Source organism: Neophocaena asiaeorientalis, unplaced genomic scaffold (genome assembly GCF_003031525.2).
Source record: "Neophocaena asiaeorientalis asiaeorientalis breed wild unplaced genomic scaffold, Neophocaena_asiaeorientalis_V1.1 scaffold1325, whole genome shotgun sequence".
Classification (NCBI taxonomy): Eukaryota; Metazoa; Chordata; class Mammalia; order Artiodactyla; family Phocoenidae; genus Neophocaena; species Neophocaena asiaeorientalis.
This window is the reverse complement of record NW_020172365.1, coordinates 95,833-118,319: the sequence shown is the minus strand read 5'-3', so window position 1 is coordinate 118,319 and position 22,487 is coordinate 95,833. Positions and strand designations below refer to the sequence as shown.

The 22,487-nt window shown below is 42.1% G+C and overlaps 1 protein-coding gene across 1 annotated transcript in view; it reads right to left on the bottom strand.

Annotated features, from left to right (window-relative positions):
• Nucleotides 1-22,487, bottom strand: part of LOC112415834 (protein CC2D2B-like) — a 124,107-nt gene that overhangs the window by 18,146 nt on the left and 83,474 nt on the right. The window contains 4 exon segments of the mRNA XM_024769014.1: nt 14,631-14,808; nt 16,334-16,392; nt 20,811-20,933; nt 21,330-21,464. Of these exon segments, the coding sequence (XP_024624782.1) occupies nt 14,631-14,808; nt 16,334-16,392; nt 20,811-20,933; nt 21,330-21,464 (495 nt within the window).

Genomic DNA, 22,487 nt, shown 5'->3' with positions numbered 1-22,487 from the left:
CCGGGTGCCCGCCGCAGACAGTCGGGGGCGCCCTCCTCCCCGGGAACTTCCTCGAGGCCCGGCCGACCCCAGCGCGCACTCAGGCCGCCGCCTCCTCATCCAGAGGAGCGCACGGGATCGCGCGGCCCCAGAAAGGCGAACAAAAGGCCGGGCCGGGCGGGTCCGGTGCCCCGCCGCCAGCCCAGGCCTGCCGGTTCCCACGGCGGCCTCCCTTACCCGGAACCGCGGCCCTCACAGGCCCAGCCCCGCCAGCGTGCGGGGGACGCCGGCCCCGCTCATGCTGCGGACAGTCGGCCGCGAAGCGCCGGCCTCAGCTCGGGCCCAGCGCCGGGGCGCTCGCGCCGCCCATTGTTAAAGGACCGGCAGGCGGCTCCGCGTACAAAGCCAGCGCGGGGGCACATGCGGCCCCGCTACTGCCAATCTCGTCTCGCGATACAGCCGGGTCATCCGGAGCCGTCCAATGGGCGGCCGGGCCGGGCCCAGGTGCAACGCCCGGCAGCGGCTTGGCGGCCCCAGCCTGACGCGGCAGCATAGCCGGTCGGCGCTACGCTGCCCTGCGCTTCGCTTTGCCCGAGAGCCCCAACACCACCTACCGCAAAGCCGGCCTGAGGTGCGGGCAGAGGTCTGAAGAGAGCGCCGGAGAGATTAAAATGCTGATCATCCTTCCGTTGGCCAATCCGGTCATGCCTCTCACCTGCTGAGAACCTTCGATGGCTCCCCGATGCGGAGGAGGAAAGTTCCGATGCCTCAAATTGGCGTTTTATAAACCCTTCTCGGAGTGGATTGAGACGGCCTCATCTCGCGTTACAACAGCCCCGCACATGCGAGGGATGGGATTATCAGTCCCTCCATTTGTGCTTTACCCGTTTCCGAAGCCCCTAAAGTTGCTTTCTTTGTGAAATTCTGTCTCAAGTTCCACCTCGAAACCTATTCCTTCTAGAAACCTAATTAATCTCTTCGTCCTCCTTATTTCCTTTGCTTTAGAGATTCCCAAAGCTTTGAATGAAGGCGGTGAAGATTACCTTTAGTAACCTAGCTTGTCAAATCTGTAGCGGATGTAATTAACCATCTGTGGTCGTAAATCAGGAAAAAAAAAAAAAAAAACTGTGGAAAAACTCCAGTTAAGGTGATGTAAGACCTTAAGTGTGACATCTAATCAACTGTACTTTAACTTGTTTAGTGGAATATCACAACAGAAGTAGATGGTCAGACCAGGACAGTGTTCCTCACTTCTGAGAATGTACATCAACCTCTTTAAATATTAAAAAATAAATCATGAAACCCTAACCCTTTTACTTGGAATCCTTTGTCCCAAAAGATGCATGATAGAGATCTACAATTAAGTAATGAATGTATGTTGAATGAATCTGAGTTTTAGTTATGACCTCTTCATATACGTGAAGAACAGCTACAAATATGTATGTGAGCCACGTGACACAATGCTTATGCTCAGGAGAGTGGGGCTTCAGGAACCAATGGCAAGACAAGGAAAACTCAGAAGCAGAAGTTGGCAGAGCCCAGTCTAGCCCAGCATCATTCGGGGAGAGGCTGCCTTGGCCTATCTTAGTTTCCTAGAGAGGAGATGGCCACATCAGGCTAAAAGCTCCATGCCATTTATAATGGCATTTAAATAGTACCTACCTCCTCAGGTTCCAATTCATTGCCCTAAGCAACTTTATGACAATAATTTGGCTTCCCAGTAACTTAAATGTCTGGAGCCTATTTAAGAACACTTTCAGAAGAATGGGTCACAGACTATAATCATCAGTTTAATAAGTAGGCTGTCTTTCATGGCTTCTACTTTCAAGCTGTTTTTCACTGGGAGATATGTGTTCAGAAATCATTCTCACAATTTCTGGATTTCTGGATATGATAAAAGGACTGGAATGTGTATGTGTATTCATTTTAGCGTGTATGTGCGTGTGTCTGTGTGTGAGAGAGTATATATATATATAATTTTCCCAATGTGTCCCTAAAATGCAAAATTCAGGTTTATTACATTTCTTCATTAATTCCTTTAGGGCAAGCTGGATACAATTTAGGTATTTACTTAATTCCTAAATAAAATAGAGTCTGCTCCCTATATAGAATACAGTTTATATTCTAATGAGAATAAGTGAACAGCAACAACAAACAAAGTCACATAGTGACAAGTGCTATGAAGAAAAATAAACATAAAAAAGAGAAACGAAAGTGACAGTGGGTGGATATTGTTTTATGATAAGTAGGGTATGCCAAGTCCCGAGGGAGGTTAGGGAGCATGCAGATATCTGGAGGCTGAGTGTTCCAGGCAGAGAGAACAGTAAATGCAAAGGCCCTAAGGAAAAGGCATGTTTGGAATGAACATGAAGGACAGGGTATGCCTGGAGTGTAGAGGAGATAGGAAGTCTTGAAAGCAGTTAAAAAGGCAGAACTTCTACTTAATGAGCAGAGTAAGGAAACTGCAAGGAACCCATGTGCCTGCAGCATAAGGCACAAGATGGGCTTGGCAAGAGATGAGCGGGTACCAGAGTCTGCAGAGTTTTTGTAACTCCCCGAACTTTAGACAGTGAAAAGCTACTGATTTTAAATTGTTTATTTAAACAGTTCACTCATTATTCAAATGAATGCATGCAAAAGGTAAACCATTCAAACAGTAGAAGACTGTATCCGGTGACGGTGACTAGCATTTCTCCCTCCCTCCCTTGATCCCAGTTCTTCCTAGAGGCAACATTATTACTATTTGCTTTTCTTTCCTTCCAGGGATATCCAGATATTTATAAACCATGCATGTACATTATCTCCTTGCCCCATTTTGTCACAAATGGTAACACATTACACCGTGTTGTGTCCCTAGCTTTTGTCATACGATATATTCTGGTGAACATTCCATAACGGAACCTCCAGAATTCCTTTCAATGTCTACATCATATTCGACTGGATGCAAATGACTTGAAGTCAGAAGCCCTGGGCTCTGGTTCTTGGTTCTTGATTTGTTGCTTTTTAGTGGAGTGGCCTTAAGGCAGGTCACTGCCCTCGTCATCTATAAAATGAACTGAGTGATGACTGAGATTGCTTCTGACTTTAACATTTTAGGTTCTTTGCTCTTGCAAAGACATGAGAGGACATTTTGCAAAGTCCTCTACAGTGAAAGAGGCCTAACACTCCCCATAAAGCTCTGATCATTATCCAGTTGTAAAGGTTTTAAATTTAAAGCATATCAGTGTGGCCCGAGATTAAGATGTTGGAATAGAAGGACAACGAGCTCCCCCCCCTCCATGTACACATCGAAAATACATCTACACGTGGAGCAATTCTCACTGAAAACAAACTGAAGACTGGCAGAACGACTCTTATACAACCAAGGCTGTAAAGAAAGATCCACACAGAGTCAGGTACTAAGGGAAGAGAACTGGGACCTATGCCCCTAGAAGGGGACACAGAAGAGGAGGGAGATTACAAGGGCTCAGAGATCCTCCCTGGGGAGTGAACAGTTTGAACCACATATTGGGCACCCTGGCCCTGGGATCTGACACCAGGAAGAGTTCCCTTAGCTGGTTTGAAAACCAGTGGGACTAACAGGAGGGCTATACGAAACCTAGACTCTACTCAAGAAAAGTGCACCCATGCTTGTTTACTACTGGAAAAGGTGGAGGAAACAGACTGAAACTGCCCAGGACTCTGGTCAGTTTCCCATGACCAGCCCAGCATGGGCCCCAGCCCATGCCAAGCACCCGCTCTGGCACCTCTACCCCCAGTGCAGTTCCCCACTAGGGTGAAGGCTGCTGTGCCCAGGAGAGTGGCCAGCTTGGACCCAGCACTGCATCTGAATGGGGCAAGGGTGGGCATTATTGGTGCTCATGGAAGTGGCGGATGGGGAGCTGTCCTGAGCTATGACTGGTGTGCTGGAACCACCCCAGTACAAGCCCCAACCTGCACCGGTGCCCACTCCAGCCCTCCTTGCTCTAGTGCTGCTCCCCTCTAAGGTAAAGACATTGCTGAGAGCAGGGAGAGTGCACACCTAGACGGAACAGAACCAGCTCCTACCCAACCCTCAGGGCTTCTGCTCCAGTACCTTGGGACCTGCCATTGCCCCCACAGGGCTGTGACAGGTTAGGAGAAGCCCTGGCTCACACCTGGCTCAGGCTGTAGCCCGTCCCCCTCCAGCCCCATCTCCCACCAAGTGATAGCTGCCAGCACACTCTGGGGGGAAGACATGACCTGTGCTTACTTCAGATCCACCTCCCCCACCGAATCCCAAGTGTAGACTGCAGAGGAATGCTCCCATGCAAGGACAACGCTTTAAGACTGGAATAGGTAAATGTTTCACCTAATTTTTTTAAATTAAATTTATCTATTTATCTATGGCTGCATTGGGTCTTCGTTGCTGCACGCAGGCTTTCTCTAGTTGTGACGAGCGGGGGCTACTCTTCATTGCTGTATGCGAGCTTTTCATTGCGGTGGCTTCTCTTGTCATGGAGTACGGGCTCTAGGCATGTGGCCTTCAGTAGTTGTGGTGCACGGACTTAGTTTCTCCACGGCACGTGGGATCTTCCTGGACCAGGGCTCGAACCTGTGTCCCCTGCATTGGCAGGTGGATTCTTAACCACTGCGCCACCAGGGAAGTCCCTCATGTAATTTCAAAGAGACAGAGGAAGGTAGGCAAAATGAGAAGCCAGAGGAATTTGTTCCAAACAAAATAACAGGAAAAAATAAAAAATCTGAAAAAAACAATTAATGAAAAAGAGATAGATAATTTACCAGATAAAGAGTTCAAAATATTAGTAATAAGAACGCCAACTGAACTAGGGAAAAGAATAAGGAAACATACTGAGAATTTTAGCAAGGAACTAGAAATATAAAAAGAACCAATCAGAACTGAAGAATACAATAACTGAAATTAAAAAACACCCTAGGAATTAAGAGCAGACTAGGTGAAACAGAAGAACACATAAGTGATCTGGAAAACAGAATAATGGAAATCAGCAAATCAGAACAACAAAAAGAAAAACAAATTTTAAAAAAATGAGAGCAGTTTAAGGGACCTCTAAGACAGCATCAGGTGTATGAACACTTGCATCATAAGGTTCCCAGAAGGAGAAGAGAGAGTAAAGTGCCAAAAAGTATTTGATAAAATAATGGCTGAAAAAAATCCCAAACCTAAAGAAGGAAACAGATACCCAGGTCCAGGAAGCAGAGAGTCCCAAACAAGATGAACCCAAATAAACCCACACCAAGACATATAATAATTAAAATGGCGAAAGATAAAGAGACAATTCTAAAGGCAGCAAGAGAAAAACAAAGAGTCATACTAAAGGAAACCTCATAAGGCTATATCAGCTGGTTTTTCTGAAGAAACTTTGCAAGCCAGAAGGAAGTGGCATGATATATTTAAAGTCCTGAGAGGGAAAAACCTACAACTTAGGATACTCTACCCAGCAAGGTTATCGTTCAGAATTGAAGGAAAGAGAAAGAACTTCTCAGACAAGCAAAAACTAAAAGAGTTCATCAATCCTAAACTGACCCTAGAAGAAATATTAAAGGATCTTCTCTAAGTGGAAAAGAAAAGGCTACAACAAGAAGTAAGAAGTTATAGAAAAGGGAAAATCCCACTAGTAAAGGCAAATATACAGTAAAGGCTGTGGACCAACCACTTAAATAAGCTAGTACAAAGATTAAAAGACACAAATTGTAAAATCAACTATAAACACAATAAACAGTTTAGGGATAAACATGAAGATGTAAAATATGACATCAAAAACACAAAACAAAACAGGGGAGAGAGGAGTAAAAAAATGTAGATCTTTTAGAATATGTTTAAACTTAAATGAATACCAATTTAAAACAAGTAGATACAGTTATAGGTCAACATATATAAATCCCATGGTAACTACAAATCAAAACCTACAATAGATACCCAAAAACTAGAGAGAAAGGAACACAAGCATACCACTAGAGAAACCACAAGGGAAGAAACTAAAAGAAAAGAATAGAGAAGAACTACAAAAACCACCAGAAACCAAGTAACAGAATGGTGGCAAGTACATGTCTATCCATCTGTCTATCTATCTGTCTATCTTCTTAATGATTTCAGTTTGCTAATATTTTGTTGAGGACCTTTGCATCTATCTTCAACAGAGACACTGGCCTGGAATTTTCTTTTTCTTTTTTTTAGTGTCTTTGTCTGATTTTGGTATCAGGGTAATGGTGGCCTCATAGAATGACTTTGGGAGTTTCCCTCCTCTTCAATTTTTTGGGGATAGTTTGAGAAGGTTAAGTATTAGTTCTTCTTTATATGTGTTTAAAGGGTTGGAACTCTCAGCCCTATTCCCTGACTTCCAGGGAGAGGGGACAGGTTGGATATTGAGTTAATTACCAATGGCCAGTGATTTAATTAATCATGCATTGGTTCCAGCCCCCATCCTGAAGCTATCTAGGGGCCCACCAAGAGGTACCTTGTTAGCATGAACTCAGGTATATGCTTGAAAGGGGCTTATGAATATCAAAAGATACTTCTCTCACCCCCATCACTCAGGAACTTCCAAGGGTTTTAGAAGCTCTGTGTCAGAACTGAGACAAAGATCAAATATATATTTATTATATCATAACATCACACCTTCCTAATGTGGGTGGCTCTCATTTAATCAGCTGAAGGCCTGAATACAACAAAAAGGCAGACCTTCCTGTGAATGAGAAGGAACTCCTCCTGCCTGACTGCTTATGAGGTGGGGCACAGATCTTTATCAGCCTTCAAACTCAAACAAAAACACTGACACTTTGAGGGTCTTGAGCCCCCTGGCTTTCAGACTGGAACTTATGCCATTGGCTCCCCTCAGTCTCTAGCTTGCCAACTGCAGATCTTGGGACTTCTCAGCCTTCATTATTGCATGAGATTATATAGCACAGGGAACTATACTCAATATCTTGTAATAACCTATAAGAGAATATTAAAAAAAAATATATATATATATATATATATATATATGGCATAAAGGCAGAAATGTAAAGAAATATATAAGGTGGATGGAAGCAACCTAAATATCTATCGGCAGACAAATGGTAAAGAAGATGTGGTACATATATACAATGGAATACTACTCAGCCATAAAAAAGAACGAAATTGGGTCATTTGTAGAGATGTGGATGGACCTAGAGACTGTCATACGGAGTGAAGTAAGTCAGAAAGAGGAAAACAAATATAGTATGTTAATGCATATTTGTGGAATCTAGAAAAATGGTACAGATGAACCAGTTTGCAAGGCAGAAAGAGAGACACAGATGTAGAAAACAAACATATGGACACCAAGGGGGGAAAGGAGGGTGGGATGAATTGTGAGATTGGGACTAACATATATACACTAATACATATAAAATAGATAACTAATGAGAACCTGCTGCATAGCACAGGGTACTCCACTTTGCTGTACAGTAGAAACTAACACAACATTGTAAAACAACTATACCCCAATTAAAAAAAAAGAAAGGAAAAAGAAAAAAAAAAGAACGTATAGATGTCTCTGTATAAGTGAATCAAGTTACTGTACACCCAAAAGAAACACAACATTGTAAATCAGCTATACTCCATTATAAAATTAAAATTTTAAAAAGAAAAAAAACCTAAAAAAAAAAAAGAAACATATAAGGTGGTAATAGCTCTACAATCCACTTAAAGTGGTAAAAAAAAAAAATTCCAAGTAGACTGTGAAAAGTTAACTATGTATATTACAATCCTCAAAGAAACTTTTAAAAATATGTACAAAAATGTATAGTAAAAAATATAATAGGGGCTTCCCTGGTGGCGCAGTGGTTGAGAGTCCTCCTGCCGATGCAGGGGACACAGGTTCGTGCCCCGGTCTGGGAGGATCCCACAGGCCACGGAGCGGCTGGGCCAGTGAGCCATGGCCACTGAGCCTGCGCGTCCAGAGCCTGTGCTCTGCAACGGGAGAGGCCACAACAGTGAGAGGCCCGCGTACCGCAATAAATAAATAAATAAAATAATAATAATAATAGATATATTAAAATGAAATGCTAAGAAATGTTCAAATAACCTAATAATGTAGGAAAGAGAAAACAGTGGGACAAAAACAAATGGAACAAATGGAATACAAATAATAAAATGGTAGACCTAAACGTAAATAATTGTATTAAGTGTAAACAGTCTAAATATTCCAATTAAAAAAGAAATTGTCAAAAGGTATTAAAAAAGAAAACATAACCCAACTATATGCTATCTACAAAAAACTCACTTCAAATTATATAGATACATTAAAAATAAAAAGTACACCAGGTAAACACTAATCCAAAGAAGGTGGAGTGGCTATATAAACATCAGACAAAATAGAGTTCAGAGCAAAGAAAATTGCTAAGGATAAAGAGGAACATTGCACAATGATAAATGGGTTAATTCACCAAGAAGACATAAATTCTAAATCTGTGTGCATCTAACAGCAGAGTTTCAAAATACATGGAGCAAAAACTGATAGAACTAAAAGAAGAAATGGACAAACTCGTAATTACAGTTGGCAACTTCAATTCTCCTCTCTCAGTAACTGATAGAACTAGTATACAGAAAAACAGTAAGGATATAGAAAAACTAAACAACACTTTGATCAACTGGATCAGAAGTCATTCTTATCGGTAGGAGAATGATGAATAAACTATAATAGATAATATTCACAACCAGGGCTGTCACATAATATACAACTCCAGGGGTCCTTGCACATAAATTGTGAGTTGTGTGGCACACAAACTGCTTAAGTGCACGTAGTGGTCCTGCCCACACTTTAGAATAATATGGATGTTTTAAGAAGAATGAATTCGTTTACTTGGAGTATTTTCACTATTTTTGAAGGAGAAAAATAACATGCAGGAAAGCATACACAATGTGGTCCCATTTTTATAAAACAAACAGGAACATATGCATAGATGTATATATGTATACATGAGAATGTTGGTAAGTGGAAGATACCTGTTGGTAAGGGGGTGGGTGGAGTGAATAATGTGGGTGGAGGAGGGGAGAATAGTAGGACAGGGACCCAAGCAGAAAAGGAAAAGAAAAAGAAAACCTGCACTTTAAAACATGATCATTTTTATGCACAAATAATAAGTCCCTCTAAAAATAATTTTAAAGTATTCTCAAATATAAAAAAGGAAAAATACTACTTTATTCGGTTACCTAAAATCTTTCAATGATTGATTTGCTGTTATACTTTATTTATTTATTTTTTTTCGGTACGCGGGCCTCTCACTGTCGTGGCCTCTCCCGTTGCGGAGCACAGACTCCGGACGTGCAGGCTCAGCGGCCATGGCTCATGGGCCCAGCCGCTCCGCGGCATGTGGGATCTTCCCGGACCGGGGCACGAACCTGCTGTTATACTTTAAATAAAATACAAACTCTTTACCATGACCTGTGCGATCTGGTCCTTGTCTACCTCTCCAACCTTATGTGCTACTACCCTTCCCTCTCCATATAAGTCTCTTTCTGGACTAGAGGCCTTTGTAATTGCAGTCTCCTCTGCCTCAAATACTTTTGCCACAGGTCTCCGCATGACTGGCTTCCTCTCAACTGTGGGAGTCACAGATGTCTACCCAATAGCCATCCCCCCCTACTTCCTCACCAACAGAACCCTGATTTTACTGGGAGAGCAATATGTCCATTTAAAATACTTGATCTCTGGCCTCTCTTGTGGCTAGGAGTGATGCAATTCTGGCCAATGGAATGTAAGTAGAAGTTACTGGACACAGCCTCCCGGAAAGCCTTTTAAAAGAGCTAAACCAGAGGCCTTTTCTACCTCCTCCTTCCCTTTCTGCATTTCCTTGCCATGAAAATGACTGCGAGGCCATGGCCTCTGTGGTTCCCAGGTCAGCAGTCTCAGTATCACCTGGGAACTTGTTATAAATGCAAATTATCAGGCCCCACCCCAGATCCCACTGAATCAGTAACTCTGAAGGTTAGGCCCAGCAATCTGTGTTTCAACAAAGTCTTCAGGTGACTCTGAGGCATGCTGAAGTTTGAGAGCCACTGAGAAAGAGGATAGACGTCTCCTTAGAGATGGTGAAGAAGACGGATGAAGATTAGTACACTTCTGACATCACAGAGCTGCTGCACTAGAGTTGGACTGCCTCCTGCACACTTGGCCGTTGTATAATCCCTATTTGGTTACGCTACTGTGATTAGGTTTCTGTTACATGCAACTGAATGCAATTCTATTTGATAAATCATCTTTTAAATCTCTGCTCAAACATTATCTCCGTGGAGAGGCCTTCCCTCACTACACTGCTTATATCTTCCATCCCCAACAAAGTCCTTCTCCATCATGCCAACCTTTTTGCTTCCTTTATAGCGGGAGTCCCCAGCCTCCCGTCAGCGGCCTGTTAGGAACCGGGCCGCCAAGCAGGAGGTGAGCGGTGGGCGAGTGAGTGAAGCTTCATCTGCCGCTCCCCACTGCTCGCATTACCGCCTGAGCCATCCCACCCCACCCCCTCCACTCCCCCACCCCCGTCCGTGGAAAAATTGTCTTCCACGAAACCGGTCCCTGGTGCCAAAAAGGTTGGGGACCACTGCTTTATAGCACTCATCATACCCTGAAATGATCTCACTTACTTACTGTTTATTTGCTTCTGAGCTGTTTCCCTTGTAAGAATGTAAACTTCCCTTGTAAGAATGTCTTTTCACTACTGTCCTCCAGCACATATAAAGTGTCTGGTACATAATGGATGCTTTGTAATTTTTTGTGGAAAGATTCATAGAATTTTATAATTGCATGTTACATTTAATATCATGTATTTTTAAAACAGTAAAATGAAAAAACTGGTTCATTATAGACAATCACAATTTTTAGGAAAAATTTTTAGTTGAGAAACACATACACATATTTAAAAATGCATATAATACAGAATACAATACACACGTGCCTATGAACACTTTCTACCTTACTCTTAAGTGGCCTATCAATTCTAAAACCACAAACGATTAACAAAATAGCTATGTAAACATTCAGTGTGTCACAAAATGAACTGCATGAATTCAGCATTTCTTTGGCAAACTTGGCTTTTCATAGATACAATTTTGTGCTACCCCAGTCAGTGTGGGAGACTTGTTAATAACAAAACTTCCTATAGCATTTAAACGCAAACATTCAAATAAAAACAAAAATTCTGATCATTTTCCTCATGCATGGCAGAGGACATATATAACTAGGGTTTAACCTTGCAGAGAAAGCATTCTCTTTACCCACATACCCACTCTTTCTACTCTTCTAGTAATCTTGAGTTTGGTCCGAGACTAACACCCTGCAAATAAATGAGGTCTTCTCTGGCATCAACCTATGCAGGTATATTGGGGGAGGGGATACAGACTGAGGGTTCCCTGAGGATGAATTTGGGGTCTCTGCTCTCTGCTTGTGGGAGTGACTCAAGAAGCCCCCAGTGCTACTACAGCGGGAGAAGTGAATTTTCTTTTTATGACTTTTACCTCATATAAAACTGCTCTCATCATATAAAATCTTTGGAAATCTGTATCTTTTGATTAAAAAAAATAAGTTGTTATGTAACATTTAAATAAACTGTATGAATACTCTTCTCAATGAAGCACAGAACAATCAAATACAAGAAAGTACAGTGTTTCCTACTTAGATACCTATCCACTCTTTCTTGAGGCCCTAGATGGGTCTCCCTGGGGGCACCGTTGTGAAAGAAAAGCAGCAGAAAAGTGCCAGAGGCAGAATGGGGGGCTGCTCATGAAGAAAATAAGGAGCTCTGGGATTTGGTAAGACCATTTTCTCCGTCTCTCACAGAATCAGGAAAGCATTTAGGTAGTGTTTCCTAGGAGTCCCTTCCAAATACTTGGGAGATGAAATGACTTCAGGTCAGTGGCATCTAAAGAGAAAATTTTTGAGAAGCCCCCAGAAGCGGTCCTCAACCCAACATGGCATATTTCCCTCTTATTCTTAACCAGTGAAATAATCTTTTATCTCATGAGAAGCAATGACCTTGGGTTTCTATTTGAATAACTTCTGCCTGGAATTCCATCAGAACCAGCATCAGATGTACTAGCCTCACTTCAGTAAAGACAACACTCTATAAGGTAAGGTTCTCACTCTTAACTGGTCAAGAGAGTTACCTGGGGAGCTTGTTTAAAATAATGTAGGTTCTGGAGCTGTACTCCCAGAGATCCCCATTCAGTAGGTCCCGGGTGGGATGTGGGATTCTGCATTTTCAATAAGGCTTTCCAGGTGATTTTGATGGAGGTGGTGTGGGGCCCCCAATTTGAGTAACACTGGCTCAGAGAGAAGTCAGAATTGCTTCTTTCCCAGAATAAGACCTACCGTAGACAGCGACCCAAGGCGCCAGACTTCCCAAAGTGTCCTCCCTGACGAGGTCTCCGGTGAGGAGGTCATTTATGCTTGTCCTCAAAGACTCAGGGAGTGAGCCTTGTGCCCAGCTCTATAAGTGAACCAAAAATTGGGCTCACACTTGTCTGGATTTGAGGATAAATAGGAAAATCCCAAGTACTAGAAAAGTTTGGCTTCTGGTTGGGGGCATATGTACAATCCTTCCCTTTTCCCTTATTCCTTTTCACTGATATCGTGCTAATGAAGCCAAATAGACCCAAACAGATAATATGTTGTTTGGGTAGGGGTGAATATACACAGCTAGAGCAAATTCTGTCTGAGGAAATTCAGAGGAATGAATTCCAGTTTGATACACAGCATCAATAACTGACTGTACATCAGTGTATGGCATCTGGATAGGAAATCCTGCGACCTAGACAAATGGCAGAATAACACGTAAAACCACATTACGGTCACGTAGGTGATGGAGAATTACTGGATGCAAAGAGATTACAGAAGCCTCAAAGAAGTGGAAGTCATAAAATAATAATAGTAGTTATCATTTTGTGGGTGCTTACTATGTTCTAGGCACAATGCTAAATACTTCACATATATATTTAATCCTTAAACAACCCTTTGAGGTAGGCTTTGTTATAATCGCCACTTTACAGAGAGAGGAGCAGAACCAGGTCTGTCTAATGCCAGAGCCTGCACACTTAACATTCCACATATTTGCACCCTTTCTGGAATAGCAAACTGCCAACAAGGAAACCTTGATCCTATAAGTGACAGATTTAAGGGAGCATTTTGGAAGAATTTATTTAACATTGATTCAGTTTATATTTATTGATAACCATATGACAGGATTAAAGGGTATGGAACATGGTCCCATGTAAAATTATCTATTTAAGAATATACAAAGGACAATCATTAGCTTCTTTCAAGACTTAGTTTGCTTATTTCAGGAGGCTTTTCCTGATCTCTAAATCTGTTGATGTGCTCTTCTCTTGTGGTTGCATAGGACACTGTCCTTTCCTAGCTTATTTAATAAAATATACTGCAATTACTCGTTTTCTGGTCTATTTCTCAAACTAGCCCACAGTCTCTGTGAATGCTCAAGATTGTATCTGTCTTGTTTACTGTCATAACCCCAAGTGTCTAGCACAATGGCTGCCACATAGGATACAAATAATAGTTAACATTTATTCAGTGCTGGGTGCTATGGTTAAGCAGCTCACTTAATCCTCACCACAACCACAAAGCAGGTAACTCTTTTTATCCCTGTTTATCTTGAGCCGTGGGGTAGAAGGTATAGAGAAGTTAGGCAATCTGGTCAAAGTTAATGAGCGGTTGAGCCAGGATTTGAACCCAAGCTGCAGGATTCGGTCTAGGTTTATGAATGTGTGTTTTTAAATAGCAGATAATTTTACAAAGGAACTCCAAGTTTTAAACCTTGGCTTATACTTAACTATGCTTTGCTTATCTCTTTACCCCCCAGTTCTATTAAAAAGAAAGCAAAACAAAACAACTTCCTCCCTATTCATGAATGAATAGTGCCTGCGGATCCCTCCCTGGCAGCCTGAGTATAAACTCCCAACAGATTCTTTCCTTTCTTCTCTTAGAGGGTTTCCCGAGGAGACATCTTCTAGTCTACGGGATAGTAGGGGGAAGGAATATCACTCTTGGGAGGCTGGGGCTTCCAAAAACCCACTGGAACAATTCATAGGGAAAAGGAGGTGAGAGGATTCCAGAACTAAGGATATCATAGGGGAAGAAAAGAAGGACCCTAACAGTACACCAGATGCCCACCATGTCTGATTATGGACTTAACTGAGTTTGAAGTGCCTTTCTACCATCCATGATGATGTCAAATGTGCTGATGAATATATGAGAAGAGGTCAGAAGTCCAGGCTGGATGTATAAATTTGAGAATAATTTGCATGTAGAAGATATTAAAGCTTGCCTTAGTCCTCTTGCCCAGAAGTAAGGACACGGAATCCATTCTATTACTACCATCTAGAAATCATTTTTTAGTTTCTTAGTTGCAAGTGGTTTCCTTTTGGGTATCTCTTTCCAAAGTTTATGGTTTATACATTAAAAAACTGATTCCAAGAAAATGTCATGCAATCTGGTCATGGTACTAGTTACTCACTACATTTGAAATTTCTCAGTCTATAAGTAAATGCATTTTAATGCCATAGCATGTATCACCTAAGATCAAGATAAAAGGCATTTCAGGGATACTTAAGATTAGTATCATCTGGCAATTAATAACATAGATAAAACAAATGACGTTAATGCATTAAATCATATACAAACCCAGTAAAATTGTAGCAGTCTTTCAAATTCACTCTCTTCTTCAGAGGAAACAAAGTTTCCGGTGCCAAGCTCTAACTTAGGAAGGATTTGTCTTAAAATGAAAGTACATTGTCTATTCCAACGTGTTGGCTGTTTAGGTCGCCATTCCATTATTTTATATTTCAGAGTTCTTTCAATCCTAAGGTAAGAATGCAAAGATTATTTTATGATAAATTACAACTCATTTAAATAAATGTGAAAAAAGTTTTGTCACCTTTTCTCAAGTATGAGAATGATACTTTTTTGATTTAGGAGAAAACCAGACCTCTATGGCTAGGGATTTCTGCCTACTGGGTGTGATTTGCCTACCATCTGATTACTGGGTTGGCATTCCTATTCTCCAAGACCCTCCTTTGACATAAGACATTGTGTTTCCAAGAAATGCCTTTATAAAAATTCAGATATCTTGTCTGGGATAACGTTAGCAGGAATGGGGTAACTGGATCCGTTAATTCAGCAAGCAGAATTGGGAGGAAATGAAGCACTGGACTGATTGATCAGTATGATGAGCAGTTTCCCTACCAGAATGTATGCTCCGCCAGGGCAGGGAGTTCTGCCTACCTATGCCGCCTCTAAAACAGTGCCTGCTGAGGAACTGTTTCGGGGAGGGGAGAAAGTGGAGCACAGTGTGAGTTGGTTGAAGGAAGCTTCTCCTCTGGGCAGAATCATTGTGTGCTCCGGAAGAAGCTGCTGGGCCTCTCCTCTCGGCTGAGTCCATAAAGTAACTAAGCGGTTTCGAGTTTGCAGCGAGTCTCAGTCACGGCTATATGCCAGAATCACCTGTAGGACTTTATCAAAATATTTCACTGTCTTCCAGATAGTGATTCCACAGGTCTGGTCTTGACCTCTGGCACCTATATTTTAAAATAGTTCTAGAAGCAATTTCTGATGAAAACCAGAAGTTGGGGACCATTTTCCTAGTGCTTTTATTCCTTCTTTGTTAAGAGTTGGGGAAGAAGGAGGGGAATAAGAGGTGAGAGTTGTGTGCTAGTGAGAAAAGGGAGTGGCAAAATGATTTTTGTCATATTCTGTTTCAATTAGTTGGTAGCGGCTTACATGCCAGCCTGCTGTGTCAGCATGAGTCACTGGAGGTAGTCAGATCTAGAAGCTTCTGACACATCTGGAGCAGGAGTGAGGTCTGCTGCAAGGCTGTGACCCTTTGGACTTGACTCAACAACTCCTCCGGACATGTGTGTGTGTGTGTGTGTGTGTGTGTGTGTGTGTGTGGTGCGAGGAGGGGGAGGGGTGCCTACTAGGGGCAGTACTGATGTTGCTGCCACCCAGCTTGGCTGTTTTTACCACACACCAAGTTGTGGGCCGTTTACCTTCCTGTCCTTTCAAGAAGTGTTAGCTACTGCATTATTATTACTATACGGCTCAACAACACAGGTGTCTGTGTTGAGAACTTCCTAACGGCAGCCCACAATGTTTTCCAGATGCAACCATATTTAACTTGGCATGTTTTTTCAAGAAGTGCCGTGGATAGCAGAGGGGCTGATTTTTGGTGCATGCACCAAGAGACAGATGACTCAGTGGAAGTAACTATTATAATCTCCATTTCATGCTTCTGTTGCTGAATCTAATGGGTATTTTGAGAGACTGGGTTAGAGGACTGAAGGGTGGCTGAATGAGAGATTATCATAATATATAAATAGAGATCATACCTGTTCTTTAGGTCTTCTACCATGCTTTTATTAGTATCAGAATAAGTTATTTCTTCAGGCTGAAATACAGAAAACTGAAAGTTAGAAAAGATTCTAGGGAGACCATCTCCACGTCAGTCGCCCCTTGGAGTGCTGATTATAATGAAGGTGAACCTAAACCAGTCTCATGTGGCAAAAACACTCAGTGGTAGAGGCACAAAGGTAACACAGATCACAGTGTTCCCTTAGATTTTAATACTACTTCACCAGGGCATGGAAGGGAGAATGGGTTTACGAAAGATATTTTCATGACAGAAAAAGATCTGCTATCCCCATCTGTTTATTCAAACAAGCATTTGACATGCTTATTGATTCTACCAGATAATCTTGGAAGTTGCATTGGTATCTTCCACTTATTAACTGTGACCTTGGTGAAGTCACTTAACCTCTGTGAGTCTCAGTCACCACGTCTTTTAAAGAGGGACAATAACAGTACCTACTTCCCTGGGACCATGGAAAGATTTTAAAATCAAGTAATACATGTAAAGCCTGGCACATATTGTTCAACAAAGATCAGATACTATTGTTATTATTACTCTTGTAGCATGGTGTATCATCTTCCTCCTTCGATTATTTGTTCCTTTCAGCAGGCGGGAGTCAGGGCTCTGTGTTTGCATACACTGAGTCCATTTCAGTCTCCCCGTCTCCAAGCCTTTGCCCCAGGCACCCCAGCAACAGCAGAGAGCAATGCTCTACCATGTTTCCCCATGTCGCCCCCTGAGCAGGATTTTCTGGGAGGAGGAGAGGACTTCTCCAACCCCCTCCCCGCTACCTAACCCGTTCCTCCCCTCCCTGCAGGGCTCATATAGACAAGAGTGAGGGGCTGGGTTTAGGCGGTTTTTACTTAGGATATTTCTGAGCTGAGAAATAGAGGAGCTATAGAGACACGGACAGATGTTTCCCCCTCATGAGTGGAATGAGGGTTGTACGAAAAGAAGGAAACATTTGTTAGGCCTCTAGGTCTTAGAAAATTTCGGGAGTGATTTGAGGGGGCTCAGTCTGTCAGGTGGTGATCTAAGCCAGTGGCTCCCCAAGTGTGGCCCCCAGACCAGCAACCTCAGACCCAGTGATTCAGAAACTCTGAGGGTAAGGGCCAGCAATCCATTTTTCCACAAGCCCTCCAGAAGGTTCTGATGTCTGCCGTGGTTGGAGAGCCACTAGATTAGAGCATAGGCTCAAGCACAGTGACTTTCCCCACAGTGAACACGGCAGGAGATGAGAGACACGGGAGACAGGGAAGCATAAACTGCGGTATCACCTTACAGGGGCCACCAACTCTCACAGTCAGAACAGGTAAACTGAAGTCCCTGACTGCTGTCACCAGCCACTGTCTGCCCCTCCAAAACAATCCCCTGCACCCCTATCCTGGCAACCCTTACGGATTAGTTAGGCCACTTTCAGGCCTGAAAAAGAGGCCTGGGTTATGTTGACTTGATAAGTTTATGGAGTGTTAGTCTATTTTCTTTTCAGGCAAAGGCCCCTTTCAGGGAATTCATATCCTTTAAAACTTCGAGAGGATTTCCCTGTTAACTCCATCTCTGAATACCCATATTCTCATCATACACACTCAAATTTGTGTTCTCAATTGCGATTAAGAAAAAAAAACGACAACAGTGTTCACCACAGATAGTGGTTTATTCCGGTATGTGTGCGACAAGGCAGAAGATCAAGGGCCATTAACCCACAGGAAAGAAATCAGTAGGGATACAAGTCAAATGCAACTCTGAGTTTTATAATTATATATTCAACTTGACAAAGGGTTTAGTGGCTTTTAAAAATATAATTTTGATTATGGCAGCCCTTGCCTTGGTGATGTTGGCTTCTGACTGTCCTCTGCTCACTCCTTAGCAGCAGCCAGGCTGGCCTTTCAGCTCCTCGACAGACATCTGCTTGCCACTGCAGGTCTTCATGCCTGCTGTCCCCGCTCTGTGCTAGGACCATTCTCCTCCTTAACTTCCATCTAGACCAGCTCCTGCTCACCCTTCTTCACTCGGCTAGTCATCACTTTTTTCCCCAGGAAGCCCCTGCAACTCCCCTTCACCTCAGGCCTCCTGCTGAGTGCTCCCCAAAGCACATTCATTTCTTCTATAATAGCATTTATCGCTCTGTACAGCAAGTGCTCGTTTCCTTCTGTTTCCTCCTCTAGAACACAAGCTCCAAGAGCACTGAGACATGTCTTTTTCCTTGTGGTACCTATACCTAAAACAGTGGTGGCCCGCTGCAGCACTCAATACACATTACCTGAATTAATAAGAGAATGATTAATAGAAACAAAAAACCTCAACTCTAAATATATCATTCTCCCCCCTAGGAGGCAGCAATACTTTGGTCACAACTTTGGGATGGGAAAAGCAAGCAAGGTCTGTGGATGCCACAAATGTGGTTTGCTCAAGAGAGATAAGCACATTTCCCCTTCCTTATAAGGACTTTACAAACATCTGCAAGGAGAACGTTCAGAAGGATGCACAAGAAGCTACCAACAGTGGCTATTTCTTAGAAAGTGGGAAAAAGATGTTGAAGAGGAGAGAAACTCTTCACTTTTTACACTTTGATACTGTTTGATTTTTCTCCCCACAACCACCATTCCTTCTTTTTGATATTATGAACTATGTCAAACATTCTCAGATAAAGCACTGAGAATAATGTAATGAACATCCACCCAACATACGTACCACCAAGCTATATCTAATCTTTGCCTTCTTCCATACTTGTTCTAGGTATTTTTTAAAGACGTAAAACATTACAGATAGATTTGAAGTACTCTGTATACTGCTCCCTGATATCATTCTTTTTTTTCCCTCTTTCCAAAGGTAAACTTTACCCTAAATTTGGTGTTTATCATTCCCATGCAAGCTTTTACACTATCAGTATATATCTCTATATACGTAAACAACATATATTTTTCAAACTTCATATAAGCGTGTCGTTTCACATCTTCTTTACTTTGCTTAACATTACATTTTTTATATTCATTCATGTTGATAACAGTGGCTCTAGGTCAGTAGTTCTCAACCTTGGCTGCATGTGGGATCACATGGGGAGCTTTAAGTAATACCAATGCGTGGGCTCTTCCCTCAGACATTCTGATACAATGCATGTACAGCCAAGTTGAGAACTACAGTAAAGTAGTTTCATATATTCTTTTTTTTAACTGCTGTATAGAATATTTTATAGTAGGAGTATTCATAACTCATGTGCCCATTTTCTGGTTGATGAATTGTTTCCTTTTATTTATTTATTTATTGCTATTTCAAGCAATTCAGTAATGACCATCGTGTACTTGTCTCCCTGTGCGTGTATCTCTAGGGTATATACTTAGAAGATGAACTGGTGGATCAGAGGCTGAGTTTCTTCAGCTTTACCAACCTTACCATATTGCTTTCTAAAGTGTTTATAGCAATTCACACTCCCACCATTTCTCTGCCTCTTTGCCAATACTAGATGTGATCACACTTTTAAAAAAGTTTGGCCAATCTTCTACATGTGAAATAGTGTTTTATTGTTTTAAATTGTATTTCCCTCGTTATGAGTGACGTTGAGCCCTAGAGTTTCTGCTTCTTTGAAGTGTCTTCTTCCTATTTTTCCATTGTCCTTTTTCTCATCCCCCCTCTCTTTCTTCCTCTGGGTCATAGCTCCTAGTTTTTGAATTTTGCAGTTGCCTGCACACTGCCATACCATGGCTCTCAATCCAGAAACAGCTGTCGAAATGGAATTTGGGTGCCTTCCCAAAGCAGTAGTGAGTACATCATAGATCCCCTGGACAAGCCATCTGGTGATTAGGTTGGTTCCTGATTCTCAGCTCTGTACTTTGGTCTCTTACCTCCTGAGCCCCAGGCAGTGAGTCTGCTGCTTTTCTTTCCCATCTTCTCTCAAGAGTAGCAAAGTAGGGGAGCTGCAACACAGTCCCTGGCTTCAAAAAGTGAGACTGGCTCTGGTTCTCTGGGTTTCATGAAGCATTTTCAGACCTTGGTGCCGTCCTCTTTGGGCCCCACTCACTGCTAGTGTTTCTGTCCTGCTTCTATTCCATGAGATACCTATCATGGTTTGGAGCCCAGATAAGCCTTCTGTTTTTCAATTTTTATACTTTATCATTGTTATGGATATGTAGTAGAAGGGCTAGGTCAAAGTAAGAACCTATTACACCATCTTGACATTATTTTTTATGTTTCATGATGAACATTTAAAAATTTTTATTTTAAAACCTAAATTCACAATTAAGATGATACCTTCTTCTCAATTCCTCTTTTCTGCAAGTAGAGAAAAAGGATCACAATAGCCCAAACTCAGGCTGGAGGGCAGAGAAAACTAGGTTTTATTAACACTGCCAAATAATTCAATAAGCAATCAGCTGTATAAACATAATAAGAGCTGTCACAATTCCTAAGATTAGAACCAATGGTAACTTTCATAGAGACACACCTGGAAAAGTATAATTTACCTGTATGCTTTGTGCTTTCGTCCCTTGATAATTTTTTGGAAGCAACTGTTTCCAGAAACTTTCCTTTGAATAGTCAAAATATACAGCCCTTGGTGAATTATTTTGCTGAATGTTAAACCAGACCTATTAATACATCAACATAAAATCAGTAGAGGCCCACAGGAGTACGAAGCCCATAGTAGGTTCGGACGGAGCAAAATTTTACAGTCCTACTCCCCAATGAAGTGGCAGAAGCCAAGGATGGTTCTGAGGCAGGAGGTACAGAGATTCCAGGGGTGTGTGCACGCTAGACTGCTCGCTGGTTCTCAACCTCGGAGGCACTGCAGAATCACGTCAAGGAGCCTTGGGGATAAAAGATTCCCCTGGCCCTACACCCCAGGGATTCTAACTGAACATCTATAGCTTCTTCCAAGTTCCCACATGATTCTAATATATGGTCAGTGTACAGAACCACAGGTTTAACTCTTGAGGAGATAACCCAAGATCCCCCCCCCCCCCCGCCCCCCGCCATATACTTACATTTTCACCATCAAACAAACAATCTACACTTTGTAAGGGACAAAATGGGTCAAACTGCTTATGATATTGCCCAGTTAATGGATTCCAAAGCAAATATTCATCAGTTTCTGGCGTTAATACATAAGCCACATGTCCCTGTACGAAGAAAGAGTTAAAGTCATTTTTGGTGGATGATTGATTTCACTCATTTATTTATTTGCCTTGCCGCACAGCTTGCGGAATCTCAGTTCCCTGACCAGGGATTGAACCTGGGCCACGGCAGTGAGAGCCCAAAATCCTAGCCACTAGACCACAAGGGAACTCCCTGCTATCTCTGATTTCTAAAAGCCTTTTTTAGGACCTTTACAATTTTTTTGAAAAGGATAAAACCAAAGCAACTGAAATCCTCAGGCCCAGGCTAGCATGAGGATTCAAATGAGAACTTCTGAGCTAGTGCTGCCACGTATGGTCCTGAAGGGTGTACCCTCATAGCAATAAAATATGTTGTTCTAACAAAATCAGTACATTATGACCAATTCCCAATAGCCAGTAGTAAAGGGTTTTGAGGTAGGGGCGCTTTCGTGTAATTCACACAAAGGTGCTATATGGATTAGCCCTGCTTTATGTGGAATATACCTGGAGACCAAGGGTGAACACCGTGCAGAGTTAGGGAATGGAATTTTGCCTCTCTGAAAAGCCAAGTGAAGTTGAAAAGCCATAAAATTAATTTTGTGAGCAAGATACAGAGTTAGAGGCCAGAGAGAAATTACACAGGAAAGCACCTGAGGAATAAAAGTAGCCATTATGTGATTATTTTGCTCTGCACATACTTTTGAAGTATAAACCTTTCTTATTTAGCAAAGAATAAAAATTTCAGGTAACAATAATAATGACTACTTAACATTTATTGAGTACCCCAGCTACTGTACTCAGCGCTCACACTAATCTTCTCACATGAATTCCAAATTCTGTGAGGCAGGGATGATTGTCATGCCCATCTTTCGCATGAAGCTTGTCTAGGGTAACAGTAAATGGAATTACTCCTTTTCGGGGAGGAGATAAATGAGGCGCAGAGAAATAAGGCTGAGATCGTACAGTTAGTAAACGTCATTTCTGGCTTTTAAAATCCTCTTTGATCTCCAAATCTATACTTTTTTTTTTTTTTTTTTTTTTTTTTTA